We start from the raw sequence: 20,895 nt of genomic DNA, 5'->3' as shown, positions 1-20,895 counted from the left end.
TTTCTTTTGTCTTTGCCTTTTGATGGTGCTCAATTGTTCCCCTCAGTCAGTATTTCGGAGTCATTAGTTGGAATTAGTAAAGTTCCTGCTGCCGGAATTTTCCAAGGCTCTGTTCTTGGGCTACAAAGAGTCCATGAGGAGTTGTCCTGCTTTCACCGAGCTGGAGGCGTGGTGGGGAGCGTTTCAGGGGGAGCAGGCAGTCAGCTCGACTCCACTCTCCCATTGCAGGCATTGGGAAATGCACGTTCTGACAAGATGCTGTGGGTGGTCACAGAGGGGCTGCTGCTTCCCAGCCAGGAGGGAACCTATAGATCCTTTCATTTGGTACCTCTGGTGGGATCAGGTGAAGGGCTTTGCCCAGTTGCATCCACATTTAGGCAGCACATCCCACAAAGTTCAGGTTTCTCTCCCAGAAATCCCCCACTCTCCATTTTAAGGCACCAGCCCTGAAGAATTCACCTTTCTCTGGGTGACAGGGACCTTTAGTTGGCCACCTCCACGATGAAAATGCCTGGATGTGCCTGACCTTGTCCTCCAGCCTCTCACTCATATTATGCCTTTCCAATTATACAAGAAAACTTCTTAGTATCAAGAAACATTTTCTCCAAAGGCATTTATATATGGAGCATGCCAGTTCATCCCTACCCCGTACCCGCTTGGAGTGCTCACTTGGACTTAGGAGGAATTTGGTGATGGGACATTTCTACTGGAAGAACTTAACCCATCTGGACCTGTACTTCTGCCTTGGCTGGGCATGCTGGAGTAAGCCAACTCCCAGGGGAAAGCTTGCTGATATATCAGGGAATATCAGGCCCCATGATACCCAGCTGGCCCAGTTTGGGCCAGTCCAGTCTACAGGTATGGGTGTGCATTTGCCATGGGAAGCCCAGTGGAGAGGGACAGCAGAAGCCACTTTTCTTGTCCTCCACCAGCATGAATCAGGTTTGACACCAAAGCAGGTACCCGAGGTCTTGCAGCCCAAGATCCCAGCTCTGAGGGGGACCAAGGGGCGTACAAAAGGGGGCACACATGGAGTACTTCTTCAGGTATATGCTCCTGATGGCCACCAAACAGCTGAGATGCTTCCCAATCCAGTGGCTGTAGCTGCAGCACTGTGCTAACAACCCTTGATGGACCTTTCGTCCACAAACTTCTCCAATTGGTTTTTGAAGCCATTTATACTTTTGGCATCCGCAACATCCTGTGGTAAGGAGGTCCACGGTTTAATTACATGTTTTATAAAAAAGCACATCCTCCTGTTTAAGGCCTCTGCCCAATCATTTCACAGTTCTTCTCTAGCTTTTGTGCTGTGAGACACAACAAATAACTCTTCCGCATCCACTTCCACACCACGTAAGGCTTATATACCCCACTTAGACACCTCCTCAGCTCCTTCTCCTCCAGACTGAAGGGCTTAGTCTGTTCAGCCACTTTGCATGTTGAAGCCGTCACATATCACTCCTATTTGTCCCCCTTTCCATCCTACTCCAGTCACACTACAAGTCCTCGCACACCAAATGGAACACACTTTTTGCCTTTTCTTTCCCAAAAAATCATCCACCGCCCAGCGTGCTGGCAGATCCTTGCATCCCAACCCACTGCAGTAAGGAGATGCTCCCAGCACCTCCACATAGGGAGAAGCAAATCCCCAGCCATGCTGTATCCCCAGCACATGAACCAAGGCACATCAGGTACGTCTCCATCCCCAAAACACAACACACCCTGCAATAGGCTTAATTGGCACGGGTGTTAATAAAAGAGGCCCCTTGAAAACTAATGCTGTAATGGGGCTGAAGACCAGCACTAGACAGACATGCACCTCTATGAGCTGACACCAGCTGAGAGTAAAAGTTGGTCCTACAGCGTTACACACTTTCCGGATCTAATACAGACTCCACAATAGATCACAGAACCATTTAATGGTTTGGGATGGAAGGGACCTCTAAAGCCCATCCAGTCCAACCCCCCTGCCATGAGCAGGGACATCTTCAACCAGATCAGGTTGCTCAGAGCCCCGTCCAACCTGGCCTTCAATGTTTCCAGGGATGGGGCATCTACCACCTCTCTGGGCAACCTGTGCCAGTGCCTCACCACCCTCAGCGTAAAACATTTCTTCCTTATATCCAGTCTGAATCTCCCCTCTTTTAGTTTAAAGCCATTACCCCTTGTCCTGTCACTACAGGCCCTACTAAAAAGTCTGTCCCCATCTTTCTTCTAAGCCCCCTTTAAGTACTGGAAGGCCGCAGTAAGGTCTCCCTGCGGCCTTCTCTTCTCCAGGCTGAACAACCCCAGCTCTCTCAGCCTGCCCCCTGATCATTTTTGTGCCCTTCCTCTGACAGAGGATTCATTCCTGTTCATGCATAAGGAGCTCCAGCAGATATATGAAGCAATGAAGTTGCACGGGCTATGCCCCATCTAAGGTTGCTACCTGGTCCCAAAGAGCCGGCTCAGGTCCTGGGACCATAGCAGCTCCCACTCGCACCCACATTGCCTGCAGGTACAGACCCTTCTGCACCCGGCCAACCCACCACGGTTTCTGGATGCAAAGTGAGCATTTGGCCACTACAACCCTGAAACAAAACTAGGAGCAGACCAACCTTACAGGACACCCATGTCCGTGGGGAGTGGGAAGAAGAGCCCAGCACTGAACCCAGGTCCTTCAGCAGCTCATCATCTTTCATGGTGGATTGTACTTCCACTGCCTAAGGATTTCCCTGAAAATTATCTCATAGATCATCCCACCTAACATTAGCGATAGCATTTCCATTGCAACACAACCAAATGCAGGCAATTCACACCTCTCACCTTGCATTTTCTTAAGTAACACGGTACAATAAAAGAGCCTGCCCAGATTCCAGTCTAATCTAAAAACAACTTTATGGCTTCTAATTTTAGCACTAATCTTCCTTTGCTATGGTTGTGTGATTTCTAATTATTTTATCCCCAAGCCTTGCTTTGACGGATAGTTGTACCTTTTCCAACGCCGAGTGACTTGTAAAGTGCCTTTAAAAAATACGCTGATCATTTCAGGTTCATTTCCAGTTCCTATGCAAATAATATTCTCATATATGCCTTCACTGGGGAAATATTATTATTATTATTATTAAAATAATAACAATAAAAGCAATACAATTTAAAAAGGAGAGCTCTATTTCTTAGGACAATCCCAATCTGATCCTGCAAACACTATATTTTCTGTTAAAAGTTGTTAAAGAGCATAAATCCGTTAACCAGATACGGATCTCTTAATAATTCAGTGCCTTTGACTTGGCATCGCTCCCAGAACATTTTGCCTTTATCTACCCTTATTTTCAGGTTACAACACATCGAAGAGCAATTGGCAACACCGAAACCTCGGGGGGATTTTGCGAGGGACAGCACAAAGTGGTGGCAGAGACACACTTGCCTTGATGCTCCCCGGGAGCATCGCCTATACAAATCCTCCAAATTTATAGCAGCAAAGATCAGCCCTCGGCTGCAGATGTGTTGTAGGGGCTTAGGATGAGCCTCCAGCCCAGGCTCCCTCAACAGGCAGATGTTTTCTCTCCTACCATGCTCACCTGAAGCAACCTCTCGATCCTCCTAATCGCTGACCTAGATTAAATCCGGATGTGATACTGTTAAATTTGCACAAAAATTTATTGGGGAGGGGATGCTGCTTGTAGAAAGTTTCCAGACGCCGAGGCAGACAGCTGCCTGCCTGCCTGGCACTGCCACCGAGTTGCAGGTCCTAGTAGGACCCACCATCAGCAGCCGGCACCGGGATGGGGGACGCAGACACAGGGCTGGTGGATATTTGGTGGGTTATTTCCTTCCCCAGGATCTACATTGCACTCTGGTCAACTGGAAAACATCCATTTGACCTGTGACATTTTTGTTTTAGTTATTCTCCAAGCTTTGACAGCAGCGGTTTAAACACAGAGCATATGAGCTTCAGCACTGAGAAAGCACCCCATCCCCACAAATTCAAAGTGGATGGGGAAAAATATTGCACCGCAGCCCTGACGGTGAACATATATCTTCCTTTCTCATTCATTTTCCTCTTTTCCACTTTCTGACCCTGTCTCACCATCTGTGTCTTCTCCCTCCCCATTAGAAACATGAGCTTAGCTCCCCACCGCCCACCGCAATATTCAAGACAGAAGGATACGGCGTGGTTTGTTTTTTTTTTTTTTTTTTTAAATTCCCTGCACAACGCTGTGTAGAGAGTATTTGAAATAGAGATTGTCAAAACAGGAAACAACCCAGTCAAAGTCCTCAGGCCTAGGTCCCAAAATTGTCACCGTACAGAGCTGCAAGGGATGGAGAATAGCCCTCTGTTCCCGCACGGAGAGAGGATGCTCTGGGAGAGCAGCCAGCAACACACAATCTGCCCTCGCGCCACCCTGATCTTGAGAGCTGGGCTTTAACCTCTGCCGAAATCAGTGGGAAACTAGTTTTTATTAACCCATGTATTGGAAGAAAAAAACCCAACAGAGGGGGTTAAAAATTATAACCCTCTGTTGGCCAATATTTTTATCAGCATAGAGAATTTTGAAAGGAATATAATCTCACTCAGGAAGCCAACCCTACAGGAAATCCTTCATCCTTAATGTTTCAGAGTAACATCCACAGCATCCTGCTGGCTTCCTTCTTACTGCTCTTAAAACTCACCCCCAGGATCCTTGCTTCTCAAGCTCACTCTCTGAGTTTGACCTGGCCTTGTTGGGCTGGAAGAACACATCTTAGGTCAAATCCTGCCAAGGCACCGGGCTGACACTGCATCTCCGTGAGGATACAGCACAGGGCCCTGCTTGGCCCTAGGCTCTTTGATTTCCATCCGTCCACCTTGGAGCAAAGATTTAAAGTTTCTCAAAGGCACAACAACGAGGCCAGGTTTGGAGGAGAGAATGCAGATGCTGTGAACCCAGGTAAATAAGATTTTCACAATTTCTTTTTCTGCAGAAAATAGTTGCTAGATTTATTTTAAAAAGCAAGCTCCTGCAGCTGTAGGTTTTGAGGCCTTCTTAAAAGTCTGACCCGAACAAGTATCCTTGCAACAAATATTGATATTTTAAGCCTTTGATTGCTTCTGATAGGAGTGAAAACTTTTTTTTTTTTTTTTTTGTTTGGTTTTACAGCTTTCTGCAATTTAACTTCAGGAGAACTTCCCAAGCAGAAGAGCTGGTGACCATTGCCAGAACAGTGATCCAGCAATTCAGGTTGCCTAGTGGTAGATGCCCCATCCCTGGAAACACTCAAGGCCGGGTTGGACGGGGCTCTGAGCAACCTGATCTGGTTGGAGGTGTCCCTGCTCATGGCAGGGGGGTTGGATTGGATGACCTCTAAAGGTCTCTTCCAACCCAAACCATTCTGTGATTCTCCCTCTGGAAGAAAAGGAGACATATTGTTTTATTTCTGAGGGAACACTGGTTATTATTGTAGTGTCAAGCCACTGATCTACAGAGTGACAACCTTCAGGAGGAAAAAAAATCCGCAGATTCATGGGATGGACAACTAGGAATGTCATTTCAGATGGTCTGCATAGCCCAGAACATCAAATTTCACCCATCACCCAGGCAGAGAATTAGAATAATTACCTAGGGCCTGATCCTGAAAGGTGCTGAGTGCAGTCAAGTGGTCTCTGCTCCCATAGAGTTCAGTATCTCAGGGGCTCTCAGCAGGGTCAGCCTTGGAGCCTGGGCAAAACAAGATAGGTTGGTCTTAGTTCAGTCTTTTGTAAAAAAAAACCTATACAACCTATAATTAAAAAAATAAACCCACCCCAGTTCCATGTGCCAGCCCCGTATTCCTGTATGGGGAGCCAACGTAAGGGTCACACAGAGCATGGCCCGGGAGATGCTCTCCAACCCACAGGCATTCTCTGTAGATCAGGGATGGATGCCTGCAGCATACGTGAGCGAAACTACACTGGGATTGATGCATCCACAGGGCTTTGGTCCACATCCAGGAACATCAAAATGATGTTTGTTAGGAGCACTGCTTTATCCAAGCCATCACACATGGACATATATGCTGTCAACACAGTCCCCGGAGCTAACACACCTCCCTGGCAGAAGATAAACTCCAGGGTTGCCTTGCCAGGTCTACGGGAAGAGATAAACATGGAGATAAGAGAAGTCTGCTGGGTTTCCAGGGAGGAAGCCTAGAAACACCCCTTGGTGCTCCCTGCCGGCTGGCAGTGACGTGCGATACGTCAGCCCCGGCGGGGTATGGCCGTGCCAAGAGCAGGGTGAAGGGAGGGAAGAGGATGATGGGGACAGGACGACAGCACTTTTCTCCATACGGCCCTTTATTCTGGGAGGTCCCCCGAGATGCTCGGCTCAGAGTGGCCAAGTCCTCCTTCTTCTTCCCCTATAAGGGGAACAGACGAGGGGAGGAAAACAATGCTCTCTCCTTGCTTGGCTAATGGAGGAACAAAAGCACAGTGATCCCTTCCAAAAATGTCTTTTGAGGAACAGACGATCAAGCCTGAAGGCCCAGTATTTCTGGTTTATTTATTTTTGGACGAACTCCGGACTGGCAGCGTCTTTCTGTCCTTCTTCCAGGCTCTTGCAGGACTTGCCCAGAGCTGCACGGATCATGCAGGACTTGCATAGACCCCAAACCCAGCTGGGGATTTAACATTCAGCACCTTGTAGAGGTGATGAAACCAAACGTGAGGTTCCTCCACCAGGCCCCATCACAAGAAAGCCTCGGCCATGGAAGGGACAAGGGGGCATCACCCACCCACAGCCCTGGTCCAGTGGGATGCATTTGGCAGGAAGGGTCTGCCCCAGCCTGATCCCACTGGAAACTAGGACCAAAATCCACTATAGCCAAAACCAGCATCAGACCTTTCATTGCTCAGCGGTGGTGGTTGCTACAAAGCAGAAGGGGATTTCTGCCATGCTGATTGCTCATGGAAAGTCCCTGACTGGCCCACAACCATGGAAAAAACAGAAAATATAACTTTAATACCAAGCTGGTGGCAGGCTGTCTATTTTTCTCTCCTGTGACTAGTTACCATGGATAGATTTCTGAGGTCGACCATGCAATTGTTCACTGCACTGCTGCTATTGAACAGAAGATGAGCAAATTCGTACTGTACTTTAATTTCCAGAAAGGCTTTGTTCGTTTGTTTGCTTAAATTATTTCTCTCATTTAAAGAAACAATGCAGTCTTACAAAGCCAGGGCCCAAATCTCTCGAGTAACCCTGCTGTGGTTCATTACTTCTATGCTAGTTAACAAGGCCAGTAATTTCCCTAAGGTTTAATAGAAAATCTTCTTTCCAGAATGCAGAGAGGCAGGATATTTTAACAAACTCACTACTGTATTCCAGTTATGTCATAGGTGAGGGATATCCTAGGTAAGGCAGAGGTCCTCCGCAGGGGTACTGTATAAAAGCAGGTACCCTACATGGAGCTTTTTTCACCCAAATGGATGAAGGTACCTTAAATTGAGCTTTCTTCACCCAAAGCTATCCCCCCTCAGCTGCAGAAGGGGACCTGGGGGTCCCTGTCCCTCTGCTGAGCCTTGCCTTTCTCAAAGCATCAGCTCCAGCTCTGCTTGGGAGCGGGCTCCTGAATCATCCTGGTCCTCATCCCAAAATGCAGACTAGTTTGTCACAGTGCGCTGGGATGAAGTAGATGATACTGGAGGGGCAGATCCGAGATCTCCCTGGGGTGGGTGTGCTGGAAGAGGTGGGCATACAGCCTGTTTTGCTAATGATATGGATCGCAAAGTAAACAGGACACCTGCTGATTGGCTGACCATAAGCTGTCCTTCTCACTAGTTTTACAAACCTCTTTCCAGGACCAAATCAGAACACATTATAAAAAATTAAAATAAGCACAGAGCAGAACTTGTGGAAAACAAGCAAACACATAAACCACATAGATAGCCCAGTAAAGCTCTGTTGAGATGAGGTGAAATGCATCCTACACTGGGTGAGAAGCTGGCAGTGCTGCCTTCACTTATGAGGACATTTGCCCTACAAGTGCCTCTGCAGCTCCTTGATATTATTTCTACAACAGAATTTGTCAAGCAACAGCTACAGATGTTTGCACGGAGTCTTCTCGCTTATCCAGGGATAATACTGCATGCCTGGGACAGCTGAACAAATCATACCGCGTAAATAATAAATAATGGAGGGTTAATCAGAAAGAGGCGGTGAGCAATCTGGAGATTGCCACAGACACCCTGCCGTGAGGAAGAAAACCAGAAAATGCCCTGACCTAAGCAGGGGTGAGTCTCACACACAGACACAGATCACAGGGAGATCACAGGAGCTGTTTGCAGATCACTTACCGAACATGAATAATTCAGGCAGAAGCGGCTGGAAGTATGAGAACAGATAGATGGGAGCTCACCACTGGCGCTTTGGCAGGTTTTATTTTATCGAGCAAGGCAAAGAAACCACGAGCCCTAACAAAAATCCTTAGCCGAGCGTTGCCAGTATCGTGACTTTACTGTGAATCTCATGATATACAGTGTTTTACCAGATCCCCAGCTGATGATGAGCATCCTTCCCCTTTCTCCTCCAGGCATTTTTGTGATTATTTGGCTGGGGGTGGAGGAAAATGACACATTTTTTTGAAACCTTTAGGACCCACCAGTAGTCCCTTCAAAGCCCATCCAGTCCAACCCCCTGCCATCAGCAGGGACATCTACAACCAGATCAGGTTGCTCAGAGCCCCGTCCAACCTGGCCTTGAATGTTGCCAGGGGTGGGGCATCTCCCACCTCTCTGGGCAACCTGTGCCAGTGCCTCACCATCCTCATCGTAAAATATTTCTTCCTTATATCTAGTCTGAATCTCCCCTCTTTCAGTTTAAAACCATCAGCCCTTGTCCTACGGCAACAGGCCCTGCTAGAAAGTTAGACCCCATCTTTCTTCTAAGCCCCCTTTAAGTACTGGAAGGCCGCAATCAGGTCTCCCTGCAGCCTTCTCTTCTCCAGGCTGAACACCCCCAGCTCTCAGCCTGTCCTCATAGCAGAGGTGTCCCAGCCCTCGGATCATTTCTGTGGCCTCCCCTGGCCCCGCTCCAACAGGTCCATGTCTGTTTTGTACTGAGGACCCCAGAGCTGGATGCAGTACACAAAGCATCCACCAACAAAAAAGAGGCGTTTCCTTTGAGGGATCACACCAGCTATCAACTTCCCAGCCTCCTCCGACCCCTTGGGACCTCTCTGGGAAAAGACACAGTGCTTGGAGACTGACTTACAGCCTTCAGGCTCCTCTGCCCCTGGAAGAGCTCACGCTTCAGTGGGGTTCAGCTCTACAGGAGAATGGATGAGGAAAAAAAAGTGCCAAGGAGGAGGATGGAAAAGAGAAGAAATCAAAAAGGGGGGGAAAAAAAGGTGAGGGAGGAAGAAGGGACAATGGATGTTCTCTTATCCTTATTCCGAAAGGAAAACACAGGTAGGGTTGCTCCTGTAGGGACAGGTTAGTAACCCACACCCAACACACTATCAGGAGGACTGGGAGCCTGTAAGAAAATAAAAAACCATGGAAAAAGGCAGAGATGGTAAAGACAGATGGTAGAAGTCAAACACAGCTTTGGTGCAATCTGAAGAAATCCAAAACTCCTCCCCCTGAAAGCACATTGCCATGTATTGATTGCCAACAGGAAGACCCTCGTTGCCCACCATCGAGGGCATCTCTCCCACATGCGGTCAGAAATGGGGCACCCAGGCTCGTTACCGCCCAGTGAGCCTGGGGACTCTTCATCCCTGGAGAACAGGAGGTGTCAAGGAGGGATTTGACAGACAGGACCCTGCCTTAGCAGGATTTCCAAAGGTCCCCAATGGAGAGACATGCTCCACTGCTAGTGACATGCTTTGGGATTCAGGAACCCTTTGAGAATTCCTGCCCCGCACCTACACATGCATTGCCCTGCTTCAATTGACTCCTATGCGCTGGACTGCTGCCAGGCCTGGATTTGGCCCCAAAACTGCACACCAAGCTTTCTTCCAGTTCAGACTCTATCTGAACCTGCGTATTAATGACACACCAGGTCATAGTCCCCTCGCATAAAACATATTTCTTGATATTGCATGAAATGTATCTGATTCAAAAATCACAGTGACAGTAAAAGACATTCACCCAAGATCACAACACAAAAATCCCAATAAATCTGGTTCTCAGAGTAAACCAGATGAGAAGCATCCAGGCATCCCAAGCTAGCTGTGACCTTTGATGTTACCAGCAAACAAGTCTACACTTTCAATTTGTCCTTGAACATAAACATATTGACTCTATCCACACTTTCTCCCATTCTTAGACTACTTAAGCTTAGTCTTCTGAATTAAAACCGTCCTTCAGCACCATTGCCTGTAGCATCCTTGATCTAGAAAGCTCAGTCTGGAAGTGACATCTCAATGGTGTCTACTACAGATGCTCTATTACCCACATTAAGAAAATTTCACTTTAATCTTTAGCATAAACTCACTATCTGCGGTAGGAAACCTGTTTCTTGCCAAGAGCTAGAGAGGCCTTTATAGACCGCACACAGGCCACATATGACACATCTCCGTGTTACCCCGAAATAATTACTTGGCCACGCACCATATCTGTTCCTCAGGGCTCTGGGTTCCCCACCCTTGTTTTCTCACTCCGTGCAGAAAAAATAATTAATTAATGTATGTCAGACAGATGTTCTTTGAAAGAGATATCACGTCTTCAAAACACAAGATGATGAAAGCAGTAATCGAGTAGATTAGACTGACCAGAAAAGCAAGGATTGTAGCATGACAGTGGAAAGCACAGCTTTAAATCTTTCTCTGATATTTATGATGGTATTATTTGCATATCAAACTATGTGCCAATTAGCTGCATATAAACCTATGAAGAAATTATGCCGTGTAGCTCTCCAAAGTGAAGAAACGCCAGGGCTGGGCTGCATAATCACCCTTAACTCTGCCCCTCCAGGTGTTCCCGTTCTAGCTCGCTCCTAATGATCATGTACTATTTCTCAATAACACAACTCAACAGCATGCATCTTTTGCAACCATATAGATGTATATGCAACATTTCCATATACTATAAGCTACTTTGTGTGTGGTGGGACCTCTGCAGCTCCTGTGGCCCATTCGGCATCATTATTTTTTCATTCTCCTCCAGCTAGCTATATTTGCCTGCTGCCCCTTGTCTCAGACTGCCATCTCTTTGGCTCTGTTGAGGCTTTGTGCAACCCCGTAGGGAAATGGGGATCCTGTAGGTGACACTGGGATGCAAACAATAATAGAGACGCGTGTTCTCATTTTACATATCAAGGGGAATGTGGGGAAGCAACAGCTTGGAAGGGCAGCAGCACCACCTGCCTCAAGTGGCACTGGAAGGGGTGTGCACTTGTAGTCAAACCAGCCACCTCAATGAGGTCTTTGTGCGCTGCCAGATATCTGCAGAAGGCAGCATGCAAAGCTGGAGCCTACGGCCCCATCTGCAATCACAGCTAGCACGGGTTACAACCAGCACTGCCTGAAATTTGGGCCAGCCACCCTGCCTGCGCAGGCAGGGAAAGGTCTGGGGAGAAGGGGTCCTGGAGGGCAAGCAGTGCTGGCTTTGTCTAGATTAGGAGCACTGGTACAGTCCCTGTACAAATAAACCAGGCAGCTACATGATCCCAGCCCATCCCAAAACCTGGATTCAGTGGTTCTACCCCCTTTCAATACTTGGAATTGAAAATGAGACTTAATATAACATGTTGTTACGACAGTTATGTCCCAGTTATGTCCCACTCCCTCTCTCGCCCCCTTCACCAACGTGCCTCTTTTACCCTCGGACAGCCACATTATCGCCCATGATGTTCTACACATACAGACCACTGGTCAGGAGCGAGTCCCTAAAACCAGTGCCTCTGCTCCCTCCCAGTTCCCTTCTACTGGGGTACCTAAAGGAGAGTGGTTCTTCATAGCCTTACCATGAAACAAGCCAACAGCTGGGTCAACTGCCATGATGGGCAACTGTACTGTCTTACGATTACTGCCAGTCTCCCTTCATTCACCTAGGGCCACCAAATTAAGCTAGCAGGAGGTTCAAGACAAGGAAACAGAGATGGTTTCCCTGCAGCAGATGGTGGATCTGCAGAACTCCTTGCAGAAGGACTTGCGGGAGCAAGTGGGCATGGGCTTCAGAAGAAACTGGATGATCCACGGGCATTAATAAATAGACACACCACTACAGGATCAGGAAATCCCTGTCGCTGGAAACAGGTCTTCTTATGACCAATTAGACCGAGAGAATGAGCTTCATACCACAAATTTCTTGCCACTGTCACAGTGAGTATTTGGTTTGCAGGTGACTTATGGCCCCAAGCAAGGGCAGCATCACTGCACATTATGCACTGTACAGAGATACATCAAAAGAGTTCCCACCTCAAATGGGTGGGACAGACACATCGTGGGAGGCATTCTACCGGTAGAGAAGCATCACCCAGACAACGTGTAAGACACGCTGCACAGAAAAGCTGTGCCCAAGGTAGGAATCAAACCCTGATCTCCTGAGCCCCCTTCCAGTTTCCAAAGACACCCCTGTCCTTCATGGTCGATAGACACTGGTCCCACCTGCCTCCCCTGTAGCTCATACACTGATTTATCTCAAGAAACATCTCTTTCCACATGGAAAACTTGCCCAGGTAGCAAGTGAAAATGTTGGACATTAATGGAGAAGCAGCAACTCTCTGGGATAGCCAGAAATCAACTCTACAGTATTTGATGTGTGTGGGACACACCACTGAAGGGAAGCAACACTCCTACTCATGCACCCACAATATTATTTACCTTCTTGATGATCTCGTGATGTCACTTTCGGGTTGGGATAGATATTAACCACTCCAAGCTTTCCCTGCAGACATGCTACCAAGTAGGTCTTCTTCCAGGAAAATCCCAGACATAAACAAGCCATGCCTAGAGATGATGTGAAGGGGAGTGAGGAATGATCCTGGATTCCTCAGGACCATTTTTTTTGGCCCAACTGAGGTAGCAAGTTTGACTAATTTGAGCGATTAGGCACATATTCAGACATAAAATATTAATATGAGAACAAATCAAAGGTAGCTTGGCTGGCTGGGCTCCTGCTTTGAATTCATTACATACATAAAAAAAAAAAAAGGAAGAAAAAAAAATAAAAAAGGTTTTATCTTTTCAAGTACGTATGAAAAGGTATAAATTCCTGCCCGACTGCAGCACTTGGCCTCGCTGTGCTGGTAATTGGAACCAGCATGCTCCGCTTCCCGGGCATCCCATTCACAAGCGCAACAAGGAAGCATTCAATTTTTCAATAGGAAACTTCATCGCCGGAAAACAATCCACCTTCCTTGCCTCCGAAGAAAAGCCGGAGGGCAAGTTCTCTCCTCAGCCATGGTTTTGGCTTACTGCCAGCCCCCAGCCAGAGCTGCTGGGGGGCAGGAGGACAGGCTGCAGCACTGGCTGCTCAGACCATCCCAAAGCCATGAGATTGTCCTCAGCGCTGTGAGCTTGGTGCTCTTTTTTTCTTGTAAACACATTGGAGGTTTTTTTCACCCTCTGGGAGAGCTCAGAGGCTCAGTTTGCAAGTTTTCTTTCCATAACCACATGGGACAAACATGTCCAGATTTTCTCATGACAGTTTTCCTGAGATTTTCAGCTTTCCACTCAATTTCAGACCTGGGACTTCATGGAAAGCACCCGGGTGTATTCAAGGGCCACGCTAACATGCAAGGGGATATTTTGCACAGGGATTTCCTCAGAGATAGAGCACACTTTAAGTGGATTTTTATGAGCTTGGGACACTTCCAGCCACATAGGACTGAGCAAAAATCACCTTACACCAACAGCTTTTTTTAATAGCATTTTTTTTAACTTCTTAATTCCTGAAGTTGGTGCCTTAGAGAAGTTTAATAAGGCTTCAAAGCCACAAAAACCCATGAGAAACTCCAGGAGGACTCAAGAAAGCCAAGCAACAGGCAAAGGCACTAGGCAGTGTGATGGCAGATGAAATGCAGCACCTGCCAACAAAAAAACAATGCAAAACAATTTCTGACAGTGGTCGCTGTAAGGATCAAGCTTCAGGATTAAACACACTCAGAAGCAATCGTCCTGTGCTTCTGTATGCATAGTACAAATTTAAAAATCAAATTTACTTCTACGTTTAAGACTTACTTGAAAAGTTATTTTCCTCCTTGTTATTTATGTATTTTAAAGCATTAACTAATAGTTAACTAATAGTTCACACCATAATGGCTTATTTCTTTATGTACATATAGAAAAGCTGCATTCTGCAGCCTTCTTCGCCTGCTTTCTGAGCCATCCCCGGGACAGAGCTGGGAGAGGACGGACTCCATCCATCATGTGGTCTTGGTGCCTTCCTCTATCACATCACATCCAGGGCTAGAGGGCTGGACGAGAAAGCAATCATAGGCAACGGAGTTCCTCAAAAGGACCTCAAACTCCATCTTTACACCTCTTTTCCCCTAATATCTCTAGAAAAAGGTTGTCACAGAGCCGTTCTTAACTGATAGATAGAAACAGTCTTCTAAATCTCAGTGCAGCATCATTAGGGTACTTTAAGCCATACTTAGGCTACTTTTAGCTGCCATGAGCTGATCAGCAAAGGGAATTTGTGAAGTAGACTGGTGTGTGACTGGGAGTGCAGACCTGGACCAGTAACTGATGGCACAAGGGGCAGGAGATGGGCAGACAGGCAAAGCTGAGGGCAGCAGCTGGAGTAGAAAAAGGAAAGCTTAGCACAAAGATTGAGTATGGAGTCACATGGACTGTTGGATATTTTGGGCAATGGGGGCACTTGCTGTTCCTCCAGTCCAGTAGGAGATCATGCTTTCTCCCCAAGAAACCAGGGTACAGTTCCCCCAAGCCTATGCTGAGTTAGGCACAGGATGCCTTACACAGCCCCAAAGGAAGACATAAAGACTATAGCATCAAAGTACTGAAAGAGTCCTCAAGAAGTCTTCTGCTTCAACCCTGGCCCAAAGCAGAGATCCCCAAGGACGCACAGGAGACGCCTGCCTAGTTCAGGACTGCCATGGATGGATCCACAGCACTGACAGGTCCCTGGTGTTTCACCAGCCTTTTCTTTAGAGGTACTTTACTGCTCCAAGGATCTGGCCTCCATGTGAAGACCCATCACTGGATGCTGCTAACTCCTCAACAAGCCAAGAAAGTCATGCAACACTTTATCGCTGCTGGACTTCATCCTGGCCTTGACACACAAGGCTTGGATCCTCCTGTTGGACTCAGACTCCAAGCCCTAACCCAGACCTGAACACCAGAGTTTATTGCTCTCTTTCAGCACCACGGACCACGCTAAACCCCAACAAATTTCAGAGCAAATGAAATGCAAGCATCTGTTTTTGCAAGCCAGGATCCCCTTTGTTGAGCTGCCACCAAAGCTTTTCCTAGAAGTCATTAACCACGATGGCCAAAACACGATTCCACCTTGCTCCTCTCCCGCCTCTTCAAGGGCAGGATGGCAGCACTTGAGCCGCTGCAGCGCTGATTGTCCTATTGTTCCACAAAGTGGTTCCTCTCCAGCAAATTGAACACTGAGAGCCATCAGAGAGAGCCCTGGACAAAGGGACCAGTGCCTGTTTCTGGGATTATTCGAGAGAAGCAGAAAGAAGCCTCTTGAAGAGTCTTCGTGGCACTTCACATGACAGCTGAAAATAATGGATAGAACAAAACAGAGCAAAGATGATTTAAATTAGGCAACTCCTGGAAAGTGGTGTTCACTTAGGCTTCCAAAGGAAAACTGCTATTTCTTAGAAATGCTAACACTTACGTCTACGTGCTCTCCCCCTCTGCAGCGTATACACACACACACACGTCCCTTTTTAGGTGCTCTACAGAGCATTTGTTCAATTTGCCAGTGGACACTGCATCCGTTCCATTAGGAGATGGAAAAGGTGTAAATGAGCAACATCAGCTGCAGCTCATCAATCCTTAAACAAAAACAGCATTTAATTTCTATCCGCTGCCAAAAGTTCAGGGACCTGTAGGTAGAGATTTACATAGACATGTTCCAGAAATCATTACACAGCTCTTCCAAAGTCACTCAGAGGAGAGAGGCCTCACTCCTACTCAAGGGGTTTGACCCAGACAGAATGACAAAGGCTCTGAAGAAACTGTAGTGCCATCTCATGCCAGTCCCAGCTCAGTGAGATCTGTGTAGGGCTCATTTTGAGTAAAAGGCATCTCCCATCCATACATATCACCTTGGTCCTCTACCAGGAGCTCACCCCGCTGCCTGGCAGCACCCTTCAGGATTCACCCCTCTTCTGATGCTACATCTTCTGCCAGGGCTGGAATCGAGATGAAGGCACTCTGAGCAAGTCCTGGTATCAGGGGAACCCTGGGCATCCCCTCTGGGCTCCCTGCACGTGTGGGTACAGCTTCCCAGCTCAAGCAAGGCATTTCCCAGTGGCCCTGGCCACCTGAGATCCAGGCTGGCTTCTCCTCTCCATGCTCTCCCTTCTGGTAAACGTAGCTACCACCAGCACGGCTGGGGCAACACCACTGCAGAACCAAAGCACTGCCTTGAGAGCTCGTTCCCCTTGGTGTGGCTCTCCTACCAAAGCAGCTCCTAAGTAGCCTTAGTGCTGGGTCCCTTATATTTGCTGCCATCTCCATAGCTACTACCCAAAGCATCCCTGTTTGCTGCCAGGACCCCAACAAGTCCACGCTGATCACAGTGGCTTGCTGTGCTTCAGTGCAGCCTTGAAATGGTCAGTCTCAAGCAGACGCTGCCAGGTACTACCAGCTGAAATCGTGTTGGTGGTGCTTCCTCTGCTCCCTGCATGCCAGGACCTGCCCTGGTCCATCTCTCCTCCTCCTCATTTCATTCGTGCACTGAGAAACCCTGCCTGAGGCATCTGCTGGACCGGGGCACCCAAGAGTCCTACATTCATCCCAGGCAGGACACCTCTGCACCAGGGCATGGAGCACCCACGCCATCCGTGACCATGCTCCAGGCACAGGGTCACACACAGAGGGACCAAGGCACAACATCCCACCCTCTCTCCAGCGGTGGCTGTGAGTGGGGCTCAGTCCCCAGAGGATTTCCCAAGGCACAGGGAGCTGAGCAGCGGCCCCAGCTGCGTGGGTCTCAGTGTGGCTATCACACAGCCGCCCTTACACTGTCATCACCTAGCTGCTTGTCTGAGCTCCGGAGACCCAATTTCCCAGAGCCTTAAGGCTAAAGCCTTAATCATCAGCCCAGGCTACTTCCAAGAGACCTTCATTGGTGTTGGGACCAGCATTCCTCATCACCCAGATAGAAGCTGTCACTCCCATTTTACTCAAAATAGGAGTTTTGGGACATGATTCCCCATCTGGGAGCATGATGGGGAATTGCCCCAGAGTCCCAAGTGATTACTCCTGCTTTATTTGGTCTCTAGAAGCACAATTTCCTTCTCTCTCCCTCTCTTTAAGAAGGCAGCAATGCTAAAGCCATTCTCTGTCTGGCCAGGGAAGCAGGAGAGGGGTGGAGAGATATGCAGGTTGCACAGGCTGAATTAGCAAGCTGTCTGATTTCAATAGATTTGCTTATGCTGTGGCGGCAATCTTTCTTTCCAGGCACAGCGCTTTGGTTTTATGACCTGAAACACCACGCAAAGCAGCTCCTGTGCATCTGAGGGCGCAGCCCAGCAAATCACTGCGACGGATAAAAGCCTGTTTAAAATGGCTCCCCATGCATGGAGCCCTCTGCAAGCACCTTCGCAATGATGCGTGCTTCATACATTCCTTGCACCCTTGTGTGGGTAACCCAGCAGGTACAAGGCTGCTGTCCTGTTTGGCCACCCAAAGCCCTGAGACACCATAGCAGCAGCCGGAGGGTGATGGTGGGACTGATCCTGGCAACAAACACCCCCGGCACTCAAAGAGAAGAGAGCGCACAACAGCTCCCAGGGGTCCCACAACATCGCCCCTCTGCTGAGACACCGTGGGGTCTCCGTTCTGCAACGGCTGCCTTTGCAGTGCACGGGGCAGACAGCTCTGGCATCAGATAAGGCCCATGGATGTGGCAGTCAGAGCCGGGAATGTCGTTCTGGATATGTGCAGCCTCTGGCACACTGGAACCTGATCTAGCTGTCCCCAGGTCCTGCTGCAGCACTGGTATGCAGTAGTGGCTATGATAGAGATGAAGGAGAAGGAAGGAGCAGGAAGGAGAACGGAGAAGGAAGGAGGAGAGAGGAGGAGAGAGGAGGAGGAGGAAGGAAGAGGTTTCTGAATTCATCATTAATATATTTAATGGAAGTGGAGCAATGCCTGGATCCATTCGGCATGGAAGGATGCCACCGTACTGTCTTCTCCCCAGGCAGTCAGTAAAGCAGCTCACCTCCCATCCTCTGCTTGGCACAGATAACCGGCATGGAGAAGACCCCAGAGAGGAAAAGCACAGATGTGTATGGGAGAGAGATGCTGCAGAAACACCAACCAGACACTCTCTAACAGGAACGCGCCAGGCAGTGTGGAAGGTAAAAACCAACCTGCCCCTGCGGACAGTTCTCTTTCTTTCTTTCAATCCCTTTTGTGAAAGAGGGGACTCAGAAAAATCGGAAAGGAAACCACAGGTGGTGTGACAGTGGGACAAGACAACATCTGTTCTGGAGCCTCACAGCTGGAAGGCTCACAACCTGCCCTTGCTATGGCTGCAAGGGACACTCTGGTCCAGAGAGGGCTTGTAGAGAAGGAGAAAGCTGCCTGCTGGGCTTCCTACTCTGGGATTCATCCAGTGCATGCATGCAACAAAGCCGAGCTGGGGGACCAGGGGCCTCACCCCACTCCTACCCCTGCCCTTGAGCCCCCATGCAACCTCACATCTGGCAACATCTGCTTAGGGCATTCACTAAACACTGTATAAAAAGACCACCACAGGTCAAGAGGTGGGTATGAACCACCTCTGCACGGTGACCCGTGTGGTGGGAGGGCAGTGGGATGCAGGAGTGAATGGAGCACCGGTCTGCGTGATGCTCCTCTGCTCCTTACTCAAAATCAGCCAGAAAACGGATACGGTCGCTTCTCAATGCAAAGCAGCCTGAAAAGCAGTTTACAGTGAGCCTGCCTCACTGCGCCACCACAAATAAGTGTACAAGGGAGACAAGAATACACATGGGAATATTTGGGATTTTATCATCTTCCTGAAGCATGAATGAAGAGGGAGTGTAAATTACTGCTTTTTATTACTGCTGACAAGAAGTTTGTAAACTATCAAATGCTGAATATGCACGTGATACCATAGGTGGGAAAATTCTTACGGATAATCTAATCCAATCTAATCTATCTCTCAATGTATTTACAGTACCAAAGTCCTCACCGTGATTTCAGAGTGGTATTTCAGAGCTGATGTTCATGAAGCTAAGATTGAAGGGTGAGTAAACCCTCAGTTCAACTTGTGCTTCACTGGAAAGAAGGAAAGAAAAAGAAAGAAAAAATAAAAAAGATAAAAATAAATAAAAAGGAAAAGGAAAAGAGAAAAATAAAAAAGGAAGAGAAAGAAAAAGCAAGAAAGAGAAAGAAAAATAAGGAGAAAGAAAGACAAAGAAAAAAGAAGAAAATGGAAAAATAGAGAAAGAAAATAAGAAAGAAAGAAGGAAAAAAGAAGGAAAAGAAAAGGGAAGGGGAAAAAAAAGAGGAAAAAAGAAAAAGGAGAAAAAGGAAAAAAAGGGGGGAGAAAAAGTGGAAAAAAGGAAAAGAGAAAAGGAAGAGAGAAATCCAGCAAGCAAGAAAATCTAGGGAACTGATAGTTTCCAGATACTAAAGGAACAACCTCAAGTTATTTTTTAAAAGTCCAAGTCCTTCCTAATAAGATGCCTAACAGTCTGTGAATTATACAGCCATAAAACTTCTACTTACATGTGACATTTGCTGGTAGGAATAAATCAGGGCTCAGAAAAGAGACGCTTTGGAGTTCAATGGGTATTATCCTAACTGTAACCGTATTAGTGGTGGTCTGAAAGCAGGACATTGTCATCCAGACAGACGGACGATGTTCATAACCAATGGTAATTTGTAGGGCGCATAATTTGCTACTACCAAAATAGCACAGCATGTGGGTTTTTTTTCCCTTTTTAGTATATAGTCGTGTTGTTTCTTTTGGCTTGTTGAAAGAAAACTGCTCTGCACAAGCAGAGCAAGAGCTCAGACCTTCAGCAGCTCATATAAAACAGGTGGCCAGGCATCAGGGGAAATACAGCTTTTTTGAAAAAGCTAATAAAATAAACAAATGATTATAGAAAATGCAGATGAAACCAGCTTCTCTTTCAAAAACAGAAAGTCAGAGACTAACTAAGTTTAGACTGGGCAAACGCTGATTGAAAACACACCCTGCCATCACCTCTCTGAGTTTTACCAACACACAGAGTTTTCACCTAAAAAAAAAATATTTAGGAAAAGAAGAGTCGTCTGCTCAGGGTTGATCATTTGCAAGCCCGTGATGCAATGATCAGCTGCCCCTGGCTTACCTGGCTGTCGGCTTAACATCGACCAGGCTGGGGGCTTGTGAAAGGCAAGTTAAGATAGAGACTTGCCGTCTTAAGCCTTCATCCCTACCGTCATCATATCCCCACCAGAAGAAAGCACGCAGCACTTACGTGAAAGTTGAAATTTGGATCTGGTTAAGTCCCAATCCTCTAATTTTCCATGGGGAAAATGTTAGGAGGTATCTCTCCTGCATGCTCCAAGGCCACTCTCTTAAACCGTTGGTTATTTCACGGTTGTGATGCACCAAAAAAATAAAATAGAAGGAAAAAAAAATAAAGCCAAAACCCACCCCAGAAAATAAATGCCTGTATCCCTAACAAAGCGGCAGGGTGGAGCCAGCACACCCTTATATTTAGCTGCAGGCAAAGCCTTAAAGTTGTAGCACATTTATTTTCCATGAATCACATCAAGGCTACAAGATCAAAAACCCCCAAACTC

General features: G+C 47.5%; 1 protein-coding gene across 2 annotated transcripts in view; it reads right to left on the bottom strand.

The window, feature by feature from the left end:
- The window catches only part of ZBTB7C (zinc finger and BTB domain containing 7C), a gene marked incomplete at both ends in the record, with an annotated part of 105,828 nt that extends 85,178 nt beyond the window's left edge, over positions 1–20,650 (bottom strand). The window contains one exon of one of the 2 annotated variants that reach the window (XM_082336428.1): positions 20,568–20,650. In XM_082336428.1, coding sequence (XP_082192554.1) covers positions 20,568–20,650 — 83 coding nt within the window. Of the gene's footprint in view, positions 1–5,579; positions 5,617–20,567 lie in introns of those variants that run through there. The other variant, XM_082336429.1, reaches the window with a different exon arrangement.
- Positions 20,651–20,895: the final 245 nt, after the last annotated feature.

Source organism: Platalea leucorodia (assembly GCF_965183815.1).
Source record: "Platalea leucorodia genome assembly, chromosome: Z".
NCBI classification, from domain to species: Eukaryota; Metazoa; Chordata; class Aves; order Pelecaniformes; family Threskiornithidae; genus Platalea; species Platalea leucorodia.
Note: the sequence above shows the minus strand (reverse complement) of the source record. Positions and strands in the feature narration are given on the sequence as shown.